Source organism: Lemur catta, chromosome 13, assembly GCF_020740605.2.
Source record: "Lemur catta isolate mLemCat1 chromosome 13, mLemCat1.pri, whole genome shotgun sequence".
Classification (NCBI taxonomy): Eukaryota; Metazoa; Chordata; class Mammalia; order Primates; family Lemuridae; genus Lemur; species Lemur catta.
In genome coordinates, this window is record NC_059140.1 from 81,678,164 (window position 1) to 81,692,855 (window position 14,692).

General features: G+C 39.3%; 1 protein-coding gene across 1 annotated transcript in view; it reads right to left on the bottom strand.

Annotated features, from left to right (window-relative positions):
- RNF17 (ring finger protein 17) overlaps positions 1-14,692 on the bottom strand; it is a 100,649-nt gene that overhangs the window by 10,383 nt on the left and 75,574 nt on the right. Inside the window, exons 27-32 of the mRNA XM_045567012.1 lie at positions 9,568-9,687; positions 8,248-8,328; positions 6,409-6,534; positions 3,993-4,049; positions 1,866-1,982; positions 509-677 (exon numbers count right to left, since the gene is read on the bottom strand). Coding sequence (XP_045422968.1) covers positions 509-677; positions 1,866-1,982; positions 3,993-4,049; positions 6,409-6,534; positions 8,248-8,328; positions 9,568-9,687 — 670 coding nt within the window. The remainder of the gene's footprint in view (positions 1-508; positions 678-1,865; positions 1,983-3,992; positions 4,050-6,408; positions 6,535-8,247; positions 8,329-9,567; positions 9,688-14,692) is intronic.

Sequence of the window (14,692 nt, forward strand, 5' to 3'; positions counted from 1 at the left end):
GACAGTTTATAAAGAAAGACACTTGCACTTGAATGTTTATAGCAGCACAATTCACAATTGCAAAGATGTGAAATCAACCTGAGCACCCACCAATACATGAGAGAATTAATAAAATGTGGTGTATGTATACCATGGAGTTCTACTCAGCCATAAAAAATGGCGAATTAATACCTTTTGTAACAACCTGGATGGAACTGGAGACCATTCTCCTAAGTGAAGTATTTCAAGAACGGGAAAACAAACATGCTCTCACTATTAAATTGGAACTAATCGATCAACACTCACGTGCACATATGGTAGTAAAATTCAATGGAAATGAAGCAGGAGGGAGGAGGAGGAGGGGATGGGTAAATTCACACCTAACAGGTACAATGCACACTAACTGGGTGACAGACACACTTGTGACTTTGACTAAATTGTACAAAAGTAATTCGTGCAATCAAAACGTTTGTACCCCCATAACATTGTGAAAAAAAATCTTATTTCATTCAAAAAGTAATACACATACCTGTTCTAAAATCTGTCACAGGAGGAAACATCTTTACATTCTTATTACACCTCCGCAGCGCTTCATCAAGGCTCTTGGATTCCGACTCCCAGCTGACTCCACTATCATCTGTGTCACTATGCTGGCTATACTGATTACAATTTTCCACAGAATCAAGGCAAATATACACCTAAGGGGAGAGAGGGAAAGGAAAAAAACTTTCAAATTCTGTAATTTCTAGTATTCATTGATGTGGACAAAATTATTGTGGCAGCCAGCCTCCAAAGACAGTCCCAGGGATCACTGCTTCCTGACGCTCACCCTGTGTCCCCCCCACATTCTTCCACACTTATCTTGTGGTCAGAACATGACTGAGGGGACGGTGCATGACTGCTGGAGACCTGATACAAGAGACATGTGGCTTCTGTCTTGGTGGCACTCTGCCAGGGACTGCACACTCCAGGACGCTGCAGCCATGCTGTGAGCAGACAGCCGGAGATGCCCGGGCACAGGCATGACACTGAACCCTCCAGGTGGCCTCATGTGAGTGAGTCTTTTGGGAAGTGGCTTCTGCAGTCCCCCATCAACATCCTGTCTGCAGCCTCATGAGAGATCCTGAGCTAGAGGACTTAAGCAGCTCCCAGATTCCTCACCCTCATTTGTATTGTTTTAAGCTGCTCAGTTTGGGGTAATTTGGTACGCAGCAAATAACCAATACAAACATTATAAAAACCAGCAGAAGCTGTACACTGCCACGCCTTCGGATGAAGTCAGACAGCAGATCCTTCCCTTGCCTTCAAGGAAACAGCTTACTGTGTGAAAGGCTGAAGCAGCTGCTGAGGCTACTTATCATTTCTTCCTTTCTGCCAAGGACATGCCGCTGGATTTTCTCTAGTGTAATTATTCATTCATTCAATCAATATTCATCAGGTGCCTACTATATGTCAGGCATTATCCTAGGTTCTGGGGATACATCCATGAACAACACAGACTGTCTTCACGGAGTTACATTCCGAGCGGCAGACAAACGTAACAAGCAAAGCAGTGGCATGGAAAGACAGGGCAGGTGAGAAGCAAGAAGAGGGAAGGGGAGTGAGGTGTTCAAGATTTCACAGGTAGAAAACAGTTCCACCTTAAAAATCTAAATATTCACCATAAACATAACATTGAATAAAGCAACACAATACTGGGAACCCAGCAGCTGCTTAAGAAATACTTGCTGCAAATATGAATATCTGAAGAGGACATTATAGGGTGGAACAAACTAGAGGTCACCACATTTCAATTATTTAAAATCAGGAAGGTAGAGAAGTGGTTTAATAAGACCAAGATAGCTAGTTATGTTTTTAATCACCAACTAATCATTCGGATTACATACTTCACTGGGTGAGACAACATGCTTAACTTGCACAGCATAGAGTTCTTCCGAGGGAGGCAGAGCTGAAGACAAATATGGTGGTAAGACAGGAGTCTCTGTTTCAGACAAAAGCAATTCCTAAAACACCACAAATAAATTCAAATTTCAGGATGGCAATTATAAAAATCTATATTATAAAAGTTCACTATGGTGCCAATTTACTTCAATTACCAGAAAGCAAGTTCTTTCAAATACTGAACACCACAAAATGATTTTGTTGCAGTAGGATCAAAATGTGAAGATAAACGAAGATCTTTATATTCTTTTATCCCCCAATTAAAAAAAGTGTTTTGTGCAAAAATGCATGAATGTGTATAGAGTTACATATATCTACAAATACACACATTCTAGAAGAATGGTTAACAAACGGTTAAGAGTAATTGCTACTAATGAGGAGGTCTGGGGTGTATGAGGCACAGAATGGGGAACATATCCTTTTTTTACATATTTTTTTGGTATTCCGTTTAAGACTAAGTACTTTATAATATAATGTAATAAAAATTTTTATTACATTATAAAATGTAATTAATGTATGAAAAATTAATGTATGAAATGCTAACAGAAGGTTTAAGTTAAAACTATCAAAAAGGTGTGCTCTGTAAAAGCTAAATACAAAGCTATGTGATTCCCAAAAGGATCACAGCACCTAGCAGCTGTTAAAAGCAAATACAAATAAAAACATGGGTGTATGTTTTTCTTTAAGTACCAGCAATATATTTTTAAAATATTCTTTTTAGTCTTAAAGAATATGGTAATTATCTTAAAAAGTAAAACCATCATATTCAAATTTGTAGGTTAATTTGTTACTACTTAACATTTCCAAACTGGTGGCTAATCAATCAAAAAACAAAACAAAAAAATATTTGCATCTAGGAAAGTTCAGCAAAAAGTGATTGTCCACTGTTGAATTTTACTAATTTGTTTCAAACCATTATAATAAGCACTTTACAATAACCATACATTATTTTCATGGTTATCATTCACAAGAATGAAAAAGCACAAGTGACAAAAGAAAAAACATACATTGGAGTTCATGAAAACTAAAAACTTTGGTGCTTAAAAGGACACTATCAAGAGAGTGAAAAGACAACCTATAGAATGGGAGAAAACATTTGCAATCATATCTGATAAGGGACTTGAATATAGACTATATACAGAATTCTTATAACTCTACAATAAAAAGATAAATAACCCAACTATAAATGGACAAGTAGATAGGAAGAGATTTCTCCAAAGAAAATATACAAATGGCCAATAAGCCACGTGAAAAGATGCTCAGCATTACTAATTATCAGGGAAATGCGTATCAAAACCACAGTGACACACCACTTCACATACACCCTAGGGTGGCTGGAGATACAGACGACAGCAGTGACCTGGGGTGGAGGGATCCTGAGGCACTACTGGCGTAAATGCAGTGTGGTGCAGCCACTCTGGGGAAGCCTTGGAGTTCCTTAGAATGTTAAGCACAGTTACCATAAGACTCAGTAATTCCACTCCTCAGAGAAGGGAAAACATACACATCTGCATAAACACTTGCACATGATCAGGATTACTCACAATCACAAAAAGGTGGAAACAACCCATGTTTACATCAACAGATCAGTGGATAAACAAAATATATCCACACAATGTAATTTTATCTGTCAATAAAAAGGACTCAAGTACTAACACATACTACAACATGCATGAACCCTGAAAGCACCATGCTAAGTGAAAAGCCAGTGACAAACGACCACATATTATCCGACTCCATTTAAATGAATTGTCCAGGATAGGCAAATCCAGAGAGACAGAAGATTAAGTGGTTGCCATGAAGCTGGGGAAGAGAAGAATGGGGAATGACTGCTGTTGGTACAGAGCTTCTTTCCAGGGTGATGGTATGTTCTGGAATTAGACAGTGGTGATGGTTGCAAAACTCAGTGAATGCTAAAAACCACCAAATTGCACATTTTAAAAAGGTGAATTCTATGGTATGTAAGAAAGTTTCAAGCTGTTATATAAAAAACTCTTATTTCCTGTCCTATATCAGGTCCTTTATATTGATGAAGTATCCAAAGTTTCTAAAATATCTGGATTGCTACTCACCTCAAACCTTATTTCCCATTCTTCTTCCTCATATTTTTTATTGTAATCTGTTGGTTTCTGAAATAATATAGTATTATTAATGAGTAAAACCACCTTTAACTATATAGTGTTATTTTTTATTTATTTATTTTTTTTGAGACAGAGTCTCGCTTTGTTGCCCGGGCTAGAGTGAGTGCCGTGGCGTCAGCCTTGCTCACAGCAACCTCAAACTCCTGGGCTTAAGCGATCCTCCTGCCTCAGCCTCCCAAGTAGCTGGGACGACAGGCATGTGCCACCATGCCCGGCTAATTTTTTCTATATATGTTTTTTAGTTGGCCAGATAATTTCTATTTTTAGTAGAGACGAGGTCTCGCTCTTGCTCAGGCTGGTCTCGACCTCCTGACCTCGAGCGATCCACCCGCCTTGGCCTCCCAGAGTGCTAGGATTACAGGCGTGAGCCACCGCGCCCGGCCTAACTATACAGTGTTTTAAAGCACTTTCATATTTCATCCCCACAAAACCTGGGTGCATGTCCTTGCTGCCATTGATTTAGTTATTTCAGATTAACTACAAGAAACTCTAATGTTCTGAGTAATCTTACTATCTTAGTTTTTCAACAATAAGAATCCTCAAAAATCCAGCCTGAGCAACAACACAGTGAGACCTCATCTCTCCAAAAAAAAAAAAAAAAAAAAAAAAAAAATTACGTGGGTGTGGTGGCATGTGCCTATAGTCCCACTATTCTTAAGAGGCTGAGGCAGGAGGCTGGCTTGGGCTCAGGAGTTCGACGTTACAGTGAATTATGACTGGGCCACTGCACTCTAGCCTAGGTGACAGAGGGAGACCCTATCTCTTAAAAAAAAAAAGAATCCTCAAAATAATGCCAACACATGTCAATGGAATTAGTTTAAAAAAAGAGTGGGAGCTCTTACCTTTCCCTATAAAATGTTCACAGCAAAAAGTCCACCCAGAAGGGAGAGACTAATCTTTATAAAACCAGCTTAACAATAGAACACTTTTATACACACACACACGTCTCTGCTTTAAAGAAAAGGCTGGCAGTGAGGATTATAGGTACAAAGTAATATCAGTTTCTTTTTTTTTTTGATGCAGAGTCCCACTCTGTTGCCTGGGCTACAGTGCCGTCAAGCTGTCAGCAACCTCAAACTCCTGGGCTTAAGCGATCCTCCTACCTCAGCCTCCCGAGTAGCTGGGACTATAGGTATGCACAACCATGCCCGGCTAATTTTTTCTATATATATTTTTAGCTGTCCATATAATTTTTTTCTATGTTTAGTAGAGACAGGGTCTCGCTCTTGCTCAGGCTGGTCTTGAACTCCTGAGCTCAAACAATCCACCTGCCTTGGCCTCCCAGAGTGCTAGGATCACAGGCGTGAGCCACTGCGCCTGGCCCACAGTTTCTATTTGAAAGAAGAAAGTAGTTTTCTATATTGAACAGAACACTCAATGGTTGTGTACTGTCAACAAAATGAACATTTAAAAACATTAACAAGAAGGCCCAGCATGAGTGGCTCATGCCTGTAATCCTAGCACTTTGGGAGGCTAAGGCAAGGGCATCGCTGGAGCCCAGGAGTTTGAGATCAGCCTAAGCAAGAGTGAGACCTCATCTCTACAAAAAATAGAAAAATTAGTGGGGAATGGTGGCTGCGCCTGTAGTCCAAGCTACTTGGGAGGCTGAGGCAGGAGGATTGCTTGAGCCCAGGAGTTTGAAGTTGCTGTGAGCTACGATGACACCACGGCACTCCAGCCCGGGCAACATAGCAAGACTATCTTAAAAAACAAACAAACAAAAACCAAAAAAAATACCCCTTGCAAATAAATTGTAACTCTAGACATAAAAATATCTTGATATAAAATGTTAATGATGCATACCCTATTCCTATAGAAGATTTACAGCAGCTTGAAATAGGAAACCATATCCATAGCAGGCTAATTATCTTTTAAAAAATATTAAACACAGAAGCACCAGGCAGTTGGAATGGACCATTCATGAAAGCTAAGCTCAAAACGTGCCTCTGAGTTTCCTGTGAGAAATTTTATAATATATGGCTTTTCTGTCAAGTAAAAGGAAAAAACATTTCATCTGGGGAAAGAGTCCTCTTCTGGTATTGAATTCTATTGAAGATTTTATAACATGCACCCCTGTACTCAAACAACACTAGATCACTAGGTTTGAAGGTACAGAATCATTAATTGAGTCTTAATGTAATTGAAGTCTTTTTCAGGACATTTACAAAGCATGATATACAGTGTATTTCTTTCTCTATAGAGAATTTACAAGTCCTCTAGACTCTCTTAATAGATCAGATACATAGAATCATATTTAAGACTTTAGCTGTAGGACAAAATGTGACACCTTTAACCAGAATTTATTTTTCTATAGTTTAGATTTTTATAAAAAATATAGTTCACTTACTTCTTTCAGTATCTCCTCAGAATGTTCAGAAGTACAATGTTTATAGTGTGCCATAAAGTAAGAAAGTGACATTCCACCAAAATAAAGATGAATAGATAATTTCTCCCAGGGATTTTTCGGTAATTCCTATTTAAGTTCAATAAAGAAGATTATTATTACAAAAATAGAGTCTATTTGATGACTAAAATTTTATAGTCAACAAATATGAAATTAGGCTTCTGACAATCACAGCATTATCAGTCTGGATAGTGACTCATTTCACAGAATTTTCTTCCTGGTATTTTGACAGGTTATGAGGCAGTAATTCTACTACTTAGGTTTATGTAAAATATATTTACATCTCCATAGTTTTCTAGCTATTTATTACAAAATAACCTATATATATAACTTCCTATATATGTCATCTTTAGATGATACCAGTAGTTTATACTAAGGAGAAAAAAAGGCATGTTCAGTGGTAAAAAAATGAAGTTTCATTAAAAATCCAAAAATAGCAGGCCTTAGAAGAAATTAATAGGCTAAAACAGGCATCATGCCATCTTTAAAACTCTGAATAAAGTCCATTTACAATTATTGGGTATCGACTGTGTCCAGAACTGATGAGCTGGCCCGTGGGGGCCTCTCTCCGTTCCCACTGGCCACACTGCGCCCAAACCCAGCTTCCCGCCGAGCCGTGGCGGCCGCCAGCGCGCCCTCCCGCAGGGGCCGCCCGCCCTCGTCCCCGTCCCCGTGCCCGCGCCCTCGGCGCTCGTCCCCAGCGCCCGCACGCGCTGTCCTCGCGCCTCAAGTGCCACCTGCGCAGCGACGTCTTCCCGACACCGTGTTTGAAATGGAACTTCCTCCCCTCTGATCAGCCTTTCCTGCTGAGTTTTTCTTCCCAGCACTGATCACTGACAGTCCTATAGTTCATGTTTGTTTTCTGCTTCCCACCATTCAACGGGAGCTGCAGGGGCGGCGGGTTCTGGGCGGCGGCGCCCGCGCTCGCGGCTCCGACACACCCGGCAGCTCCGCCGTGTCCCCAGCCACCGCCCGGCCGGCGTGACCTAAGCCGAGCAGCGGGCGGCCGTCTGCGCGCACCGAGCAGGCTCAGCCGCGGCCTCGTCCCGCCGCCGGCGCGGACCTGCCCGCCCGGCGGGGGCTCTGGGCGCCACCCTCAGCCGCTCTTCCTCAAGTGGGGCCGCGCCTCTTTTCACGGCCTCATCACTCTGTCCTCACCATTTTTATGCTTTCCCGCTCTCGAGTCCCCCAACGCAGCAGGCCGACCCGAGCCCACCGCGCCGAGCAGCGACCCCTCACCCCGCCCGCGCGCTTCCCCGCGGTCCCGAGAACTTGCCCGTCTGTTCTTTAAGGAACACCTCACTTCTCCCCGCCTCTAAATTCCTATCACATTTAACCCTTTCTACCAATCACTTGGCTCTCCGCATGTTGCTATGCAGCGTGAATTTTTTTGAGGAAGCGATCGCGGCAGGCTCTCTGGATCGCCGCTTGGACTGCCCCAGCGCTGCGCACAGCGCACCCTGAACACTGCCACCGACATTCATGCGCACACCCAGCAATTCAACACTGCCCTCTGTATTAAAATAAGTTGTTAATAAAAAATCTTCCAAATTACTGACTTCAATGGTTATGAAAATTCTCAGGAAATTGTTTAAAATTAGCTTTATTTAAAATAAGCCTAGGAACCAAAGGGGTAACTTCTTTTAAGTTAATGAGTAATTTACATTCACACAAGAATACACATATACCATTGCTTATCATTAAAAATATCCCTCAAATTATGTTAATTATAACATTTTATGGCAAATAATTTAAACTATATATGCTTTAAACACAAATTACCATAATATGTATTTCCACCTGTCTCTTTGAAAGCAGTTCCTGAAGAAGTTCTATTGCATCTGGTTGCCAGACATTCCCAACCTATTTGAGATTAATAAACTCAGATTCTTTTACACTTTCATAAAATAAGACAAATCAGGAGCAAATTAAGATACACAAAAAGTAGCCATAAACAAGTAATACTAGACAGTAGTGTAAAATACACAGTTTTCAGAGAGTATCATGGGTATATAGTAAAATTGATCTTAAACAAATAATTTTTTTTTTTTGAAACAGAGTCTCATTCTGTCACCCTGGGTAGAGTACAGTGGCATCATCACAGCTCACTGCAACCTCAAACTCTTAGTCTCAAATGATCCTCCTGCCACAGCCTCCCGACTGGCTGGGACTACAGGTGACCACCACCATGCCTGGCTAATGTTTTTCTACTTTTAGTAGAGACAGGGTCTTGCTCTTGCTCAGGCTGGTCTCCAACTCCTGACCTCAAGCAGTCCTCCCACCTTGGCCTCCCAGAGTGCTAGGATTACAGGCATGAGCCACCGCACCCAGCCTTAAAGCAGTAATTTGAATGAGCTACTTCCTATAGTACTTATAACATTTTATGCTTTAAAAATATAAACCTACATTAAAAACAGAACATCACATTGAAAATTTTTAAAAAAGACCAACATGCCAATGTAGTGCTTCTATAAGGCCTATAAAACATATTCATTAAGAAGCAGTGACTGTTAAATTTTTATGTGTTAAGAGGGTTATATGACAAGGAAGTGAGCCTTCTGAAGTGGATCCTCCGTCGCCAGTCAATCCTTCAGATGGCTCCTCCACTCCTGGTGGATATTTTGCTTAAAGTATCATGAGGGACCCCTTGTCAAAATCACCCAGCTAAGCCACTCCCACTCCCTGAGGAGAAATCCCTCACAGAAATTGTATGAAATAATGAAAGTTTATTTTAGACCACTAATTCTTAGCTTAATTTGTCATACAGGAGATAATTAATAAGCTACTCTTTTATCTGATTTCATCTTTAAAATTTATAATTTCATTTGATAAAGAAATAAATTTTTACAATCTTATGCCTTCCCATCTATGAACATATTACATCCCTTCATTTATTCAGATGTTTTATATCCTTCAGTATAATTTTGTAGTTTTCTTCATAAAGGCCCTTTAAGCTGTCTTATTAAACTTATTTGTAGGTATTTTATTATTATACCTATTATTTTTTGTTGCAACTGAGATTTTATTTTACATTCTAAATAGTTCTAAAAATTAATAAAAAATATTTAAAATTAATCATCCCACAAATTATTACATACTCACAGGTATAGTATTATAGAGCTGACAAGGAATACAAAACTGGGGTATATCAGGATACAGCAAAATAGGGTAAAGATGACACTGTGGAATCTTCTCAGTGAATCCATGATCTAAATATTGTACCTGAAACAGGCCAAATAAAATGTATAGTTAAAATTTATAACTAAAAGCTAGGGGACAGAGGGATTTCCTGGTATTAAAAGAAAAGATCCTATAAAGATAACTCAATTTGGATTTGAAAAAAACTTCCAGAAAAAAAGCAACATTGTATTTATTCCCTTATCCTATGGTGTATCAAACCTCAATGTAAGGCTGGGCGCAGTGGCTCACACCTGTAATCCATCCTAGCACTCTGGGAGGCTGAGGCGGGTGGATCGCTCAAGGTCAGGGGTTGGAGACCAGCCTGAGCAAGAGCGAAACCCCGTCTCTACTAAAAAAATAGAAAGAAATTATCTGGCCAACTAAAAATACATAGAAAAACTTAGCCGGGCATGGTGGCACATGCCTGTAGTCCCAGCTACTCGGGAGGCTGAGGCAGTAGGATCGCTTAAGCCCAGGAGTTTGAGGTTGCTGTGAGTGAGGCTGACGCCACGGCACTCACTCTAGCCCGGGCAACAAAGCGAGACTCTGTCTCAAAAAAACAACAACAAAAAAAAACCCCTCAATGTATAAAGGTTTTCTTACCATAATCTATAAATCAAAACTTCTTTAAAACTAGGTCTTATTAGATTTACAAATTCAGCAGCAACTCCTTTTTGAAATGCTTTATATAATTCTGACAATTCAATTTCTAAATTATCTTAAGAATAAGGAATGCCAGTAAGTTATTTCTTCTGCTCCAATGAAAAGAAATGACCATATCACTGTTTAATTAAGATGTCTTCACATTTTAAAACATAAAATAGAATTGAATAAAAAATATCTGAGTGTATCACAGGTAGTTAGGGTGTTATGGTTTCATGAAATGTTTATTTCTTAATGTAGATCACAGGATAAACTATAAAAGATACCAGGTTAAGGAATGAAAGCATTGTGTATACACTTGAAATGTAAAATGTATTTTTCCTATGGAAAAAAAAGGAAATAGGAAAAAGTAGGAAAAAAGAAAAGGCAACAATTAAACTCTCAAAGTACTTTTAAGTAACTTAAAATAAACAGGTATTCAGATAGCGTGAGAAATTTTTATAAAAGTTCACCGTCTTTTTTATTTGGACTTCACACATGTAAAGTTTATGAAGTGTGATAACTTAATGAAAACTGAGTTTCAGTTTACCTCTGTATTAAGGAAGAAAAGGGCAGTAGTTATCTGAACTCAAATGTACGTGGAAAACTGATGCATTTGCATATAAACACTTGGATCTATCATAAGTATCCAGATGCTTAAGTATTCACCCCAAAATCTAAAACTATTGAAAGTTTACAGTCCAGCAGAAGAAGCACAAGACTTAGAATCGGAAGTTCAGAATCAGACACTTGGATGTGAACTCCAGTATCACTACCCACTGATAAGGTGACCATAGCAGGTCACTGAAGCTAAATTGTAATTTTCTTATTAGCAAAATGGGAATCATAATCTATGTCTAGGATAGTTGTAAACAAATTATAAAATATGAACGCACATATATGAAAGAAGCTAAAAAACCTCAAGTGCTATGTACTTGTCAGGTATCATTGTCAAACACAAGTGCCGAATATCTGATAAAGTATTTCATCAGTTTCATTGGTTTACTTAGTAAATACAATGTCAATGGAGGTATTTTCATCTATATTTGTGTGTGTGTGTGTGTGTATACATACACACACACTTTTTAAAGCATGTAGCTATTTTTGAAGATTTTTTTTACAATTTCAAAATATTACAGGGGTACAAATGTTTTTGGTTACATGGATTGCTTTGTTATGCTTGAGTCGGGGTTGTAAGTGTGCCCATCACCAGACAGTATTCACTGTACCCATTAGGCAAGTTTTCACTCATCCCCTCTCCCCCCCCTTCCCCTGCTTGATTTCCACTGAGTTTTACTTCCCTTTGTGCACATGTGTGCTCATCAGTTTAATGGCAAGTACATGTGGTGTTTGTTTTTCCATTCTTTAGATACTTCACTTAGAATAACAGTCTCCAGTTCCACCCAAATTGTTGTAAAAGGCATTAACTCATCCTTCTTCATGGCTGGGTAGTATTTCGCAGTATATATATACACCATTTTGTTAATCCACTCATGAATTGAGGGGCACCTGGGCTGATTCTACATTTTTGCAATTGTGAATTGTGCTGCAGTAAGCTTTCAAGTGCAGGTGTCTTTTTGATAAAATGACTTCTTTTCATTTGCATAAATACCCAGTAATGGGACTGGTAGATCAAATGATAGGTCTATTTTCAGTTCTTTGAGGAATCTCCGTACTGTTTTGCACAGAGGTTGTACTATTATATAATTTGCAGTCCCACCAACAGTGTATAAGTGTTCCTTTCTCTCTGCATCCATGCCATCATGTTATTTTTGGACTTTTTAATAAAAGCCATTGTAACAAGGGTAAGGTGATATCTCGTTGTGGTTTTAATTTGCATTTCCCTGATGATCAGTGACACTGAGCATTTTTTAATGTTTACTGGCCATTTGTCCATCTTCTTTTGAAAAGCTTCTGTTCATGTCTTTTGCCCAACTTTTTAATGGGGCTGCTTTTTTTTTCTCGCTGATTTGCTTCAGTTCTTTGTAGATTCTGGTTATTAGCCCTTTATCGGATACATAGCTTGCAAATATTTTTTTCCCATTCTGTAGGTTGTCTATTTGCTCTGTTGATCATTTCCTTAGCTGTGCAGAAGCTTTTCAATTTAATCAAGTCCCATTTATCTTTGTTGTTGTTTTGATTGCCATTGGGGTCTTCTGCAATAAATTATTTGCCTAAGCTGTTATCTAGAAGAGTTTTTCCAACGTTTTCTTCTAGCATTCTTATAAGTTTCATGCCTTACATTTAAGTCTTTTATCCATCTTGAACTGATTTTTGTGTGTGGTGACAGTTACGAATCTTGTTTCATTTCTCTGCATGTGGCTATCAAATTCTCCCAGCACCATTTATTGAGCAGGGATTCTTTTCCCCAGTGTATATTATTGTCTGCTTTGTCAAAGAACAGCTGGCTGTATGTAGATGGTTTTATATCTTGGTTCTCTGTTTCATTGGTCTACATCTCTATTTTTGTGCCAATACCATGCTGTTTTGGTTACTATAGGCTTGTACTATCGTTTGAGGTCTGGTAATGTGATGCCTCCAGATTTATTCTTTTTGCTTAAGATTGCTTGTCTATTTGGCCTCTTTTCTGATTCCAAACAAAGTGTATAATTATTTTTTCTAGATCTATGAAATATGATGTTGGTATTTTGATGGAGATTGCTTTGAATCTGTAAATCACTTTGGGTAGTACGGACATTTTAACTATGCTGTTTCTATTGATCCATGAGCATGATATGTTTTTCCATTTGTTTGTCTTCTGCGATTTCTTTCCTCAGTGTTTTGTAGTTCCCTTTCACAACATCCTTGCTTAAGTATATTCCTAGGTATGGTATTTTCTTTGTGACTATTGTGAATGGTACCGAGTCTTTGACTTGACTCTCAGCTTGACTGTTACTGGTGTATATGAATGCTACTGATTTGTGTACACTGATTTTGTAACCTGAGACTTTGCTGAATTTATTTACCAATTCCAGGAATCACTTGGTGGAGTCTTTAGGGTTTTCTAGATATAAGATAATATCATCAGCAAAAAGTGATAGTTTGACCTCTTCTTTCCTGATTTGCATACCCCTTTTTTTTTTTTAATTGGAGACAGAGTCTCGCTCTGTTTCCTGGGCTAGAGTGCCATGGCATCAGCCTAGCTCACAGCAACCTCAAACTCCTGGGCTCAAGCAATCCTTCTGCCTCAGCCTCCAGAGTAGCTGGGACTACAGGCACAACCAGCTAATCTTTTTCTGTTTTTAGTAGAGACAGGGTCTCACTCTTGCTCAGGCTGGTCTCAAACTCCTGACCTCAAGTGATCCTCCTGCCTTGGCTTCCCAGAGTGCTAGGATTACAGGCGAGAGCCACTGTGCCTGGCCCCCTTTATTTCTCTCTTTTCCCTGATTGCTCTGACTAGGACTTCCAGCACTATGTTGAATAGAAGTGGTGACAGTGGGGACTCTTGTCGTATTCCAGTTCTTAATGGGAATGCTTTCAACTTTTCCCCATTCAGTATGATGTTGGCTGTGGGTTTGTCACATACGGCTTTTATAATTTTATATGGCCATATAAAAGCCATATGTGGCTTTTATAATTTTGAGATATGTTCCTTCTATGCCTAGTTTGTTGAGCATTTTTATCTTCAAAGGGTGATGAATTTTGTTGAATGCTTTTTTTGCATCTATTGAGATGATCCTATGGTCTTTGTTTTTGCTTCTGTTTATGTAGTTAATCACATTTATGGATTTCTGTATGTTGAATCATCCTTGTATCCCTGAGATGAAGCCCTCTTGGTCATGGTGGATTATTTTTTTGATGTGCTACTGAATTTGGTTTGCTAGTATTTTATTATTTTCGCATCTATATTCATAAGGAATATTGGTCTGTAGTTTTCTTTTTTTGTTATGTCCTTTCCTGGCTTTGGTATCAAGGTGATTCTGGTTTCACAGAACGAGTTGGGAAGGATTCTCACCGTCTCAATGTTATGGTATAATTTCCAGAGTATGGGTACCAGCTCTTCTTTGTAGATCTGGTAAAATTCAGCTGTGAATCCATCTGGTCCAGGACTTTTTTTTTGTTGGAAGCTTTTTTTTTTTTTTTTTTTTTTTTTGAGACAGAGTCTCACTTTGTTGCCCCGGCTAGAGTGAGTGCCGTGGCATCAGCCTAGCTCACAGCAACCTCAGACTCCTGGGCTTAAGCGATCCTACTGTCTCAGCCTCCCGAGTAGCTGGGACTACAGGCATGAGCCACCATGCCCGGCTAATTTTTTTTTTTTTTTTGTATATATATTTTTAGTTGGCCAGATAATTTCTTTCTATTTTTAGTAGAGACGGGGTCTCACTCTTGCTCAGGCTGGTCTCGAACTCCTGACCTCGAGCGATCCACCCGCCTCGGCCTCCCAGAGCTAGGATTACAGGCGTGA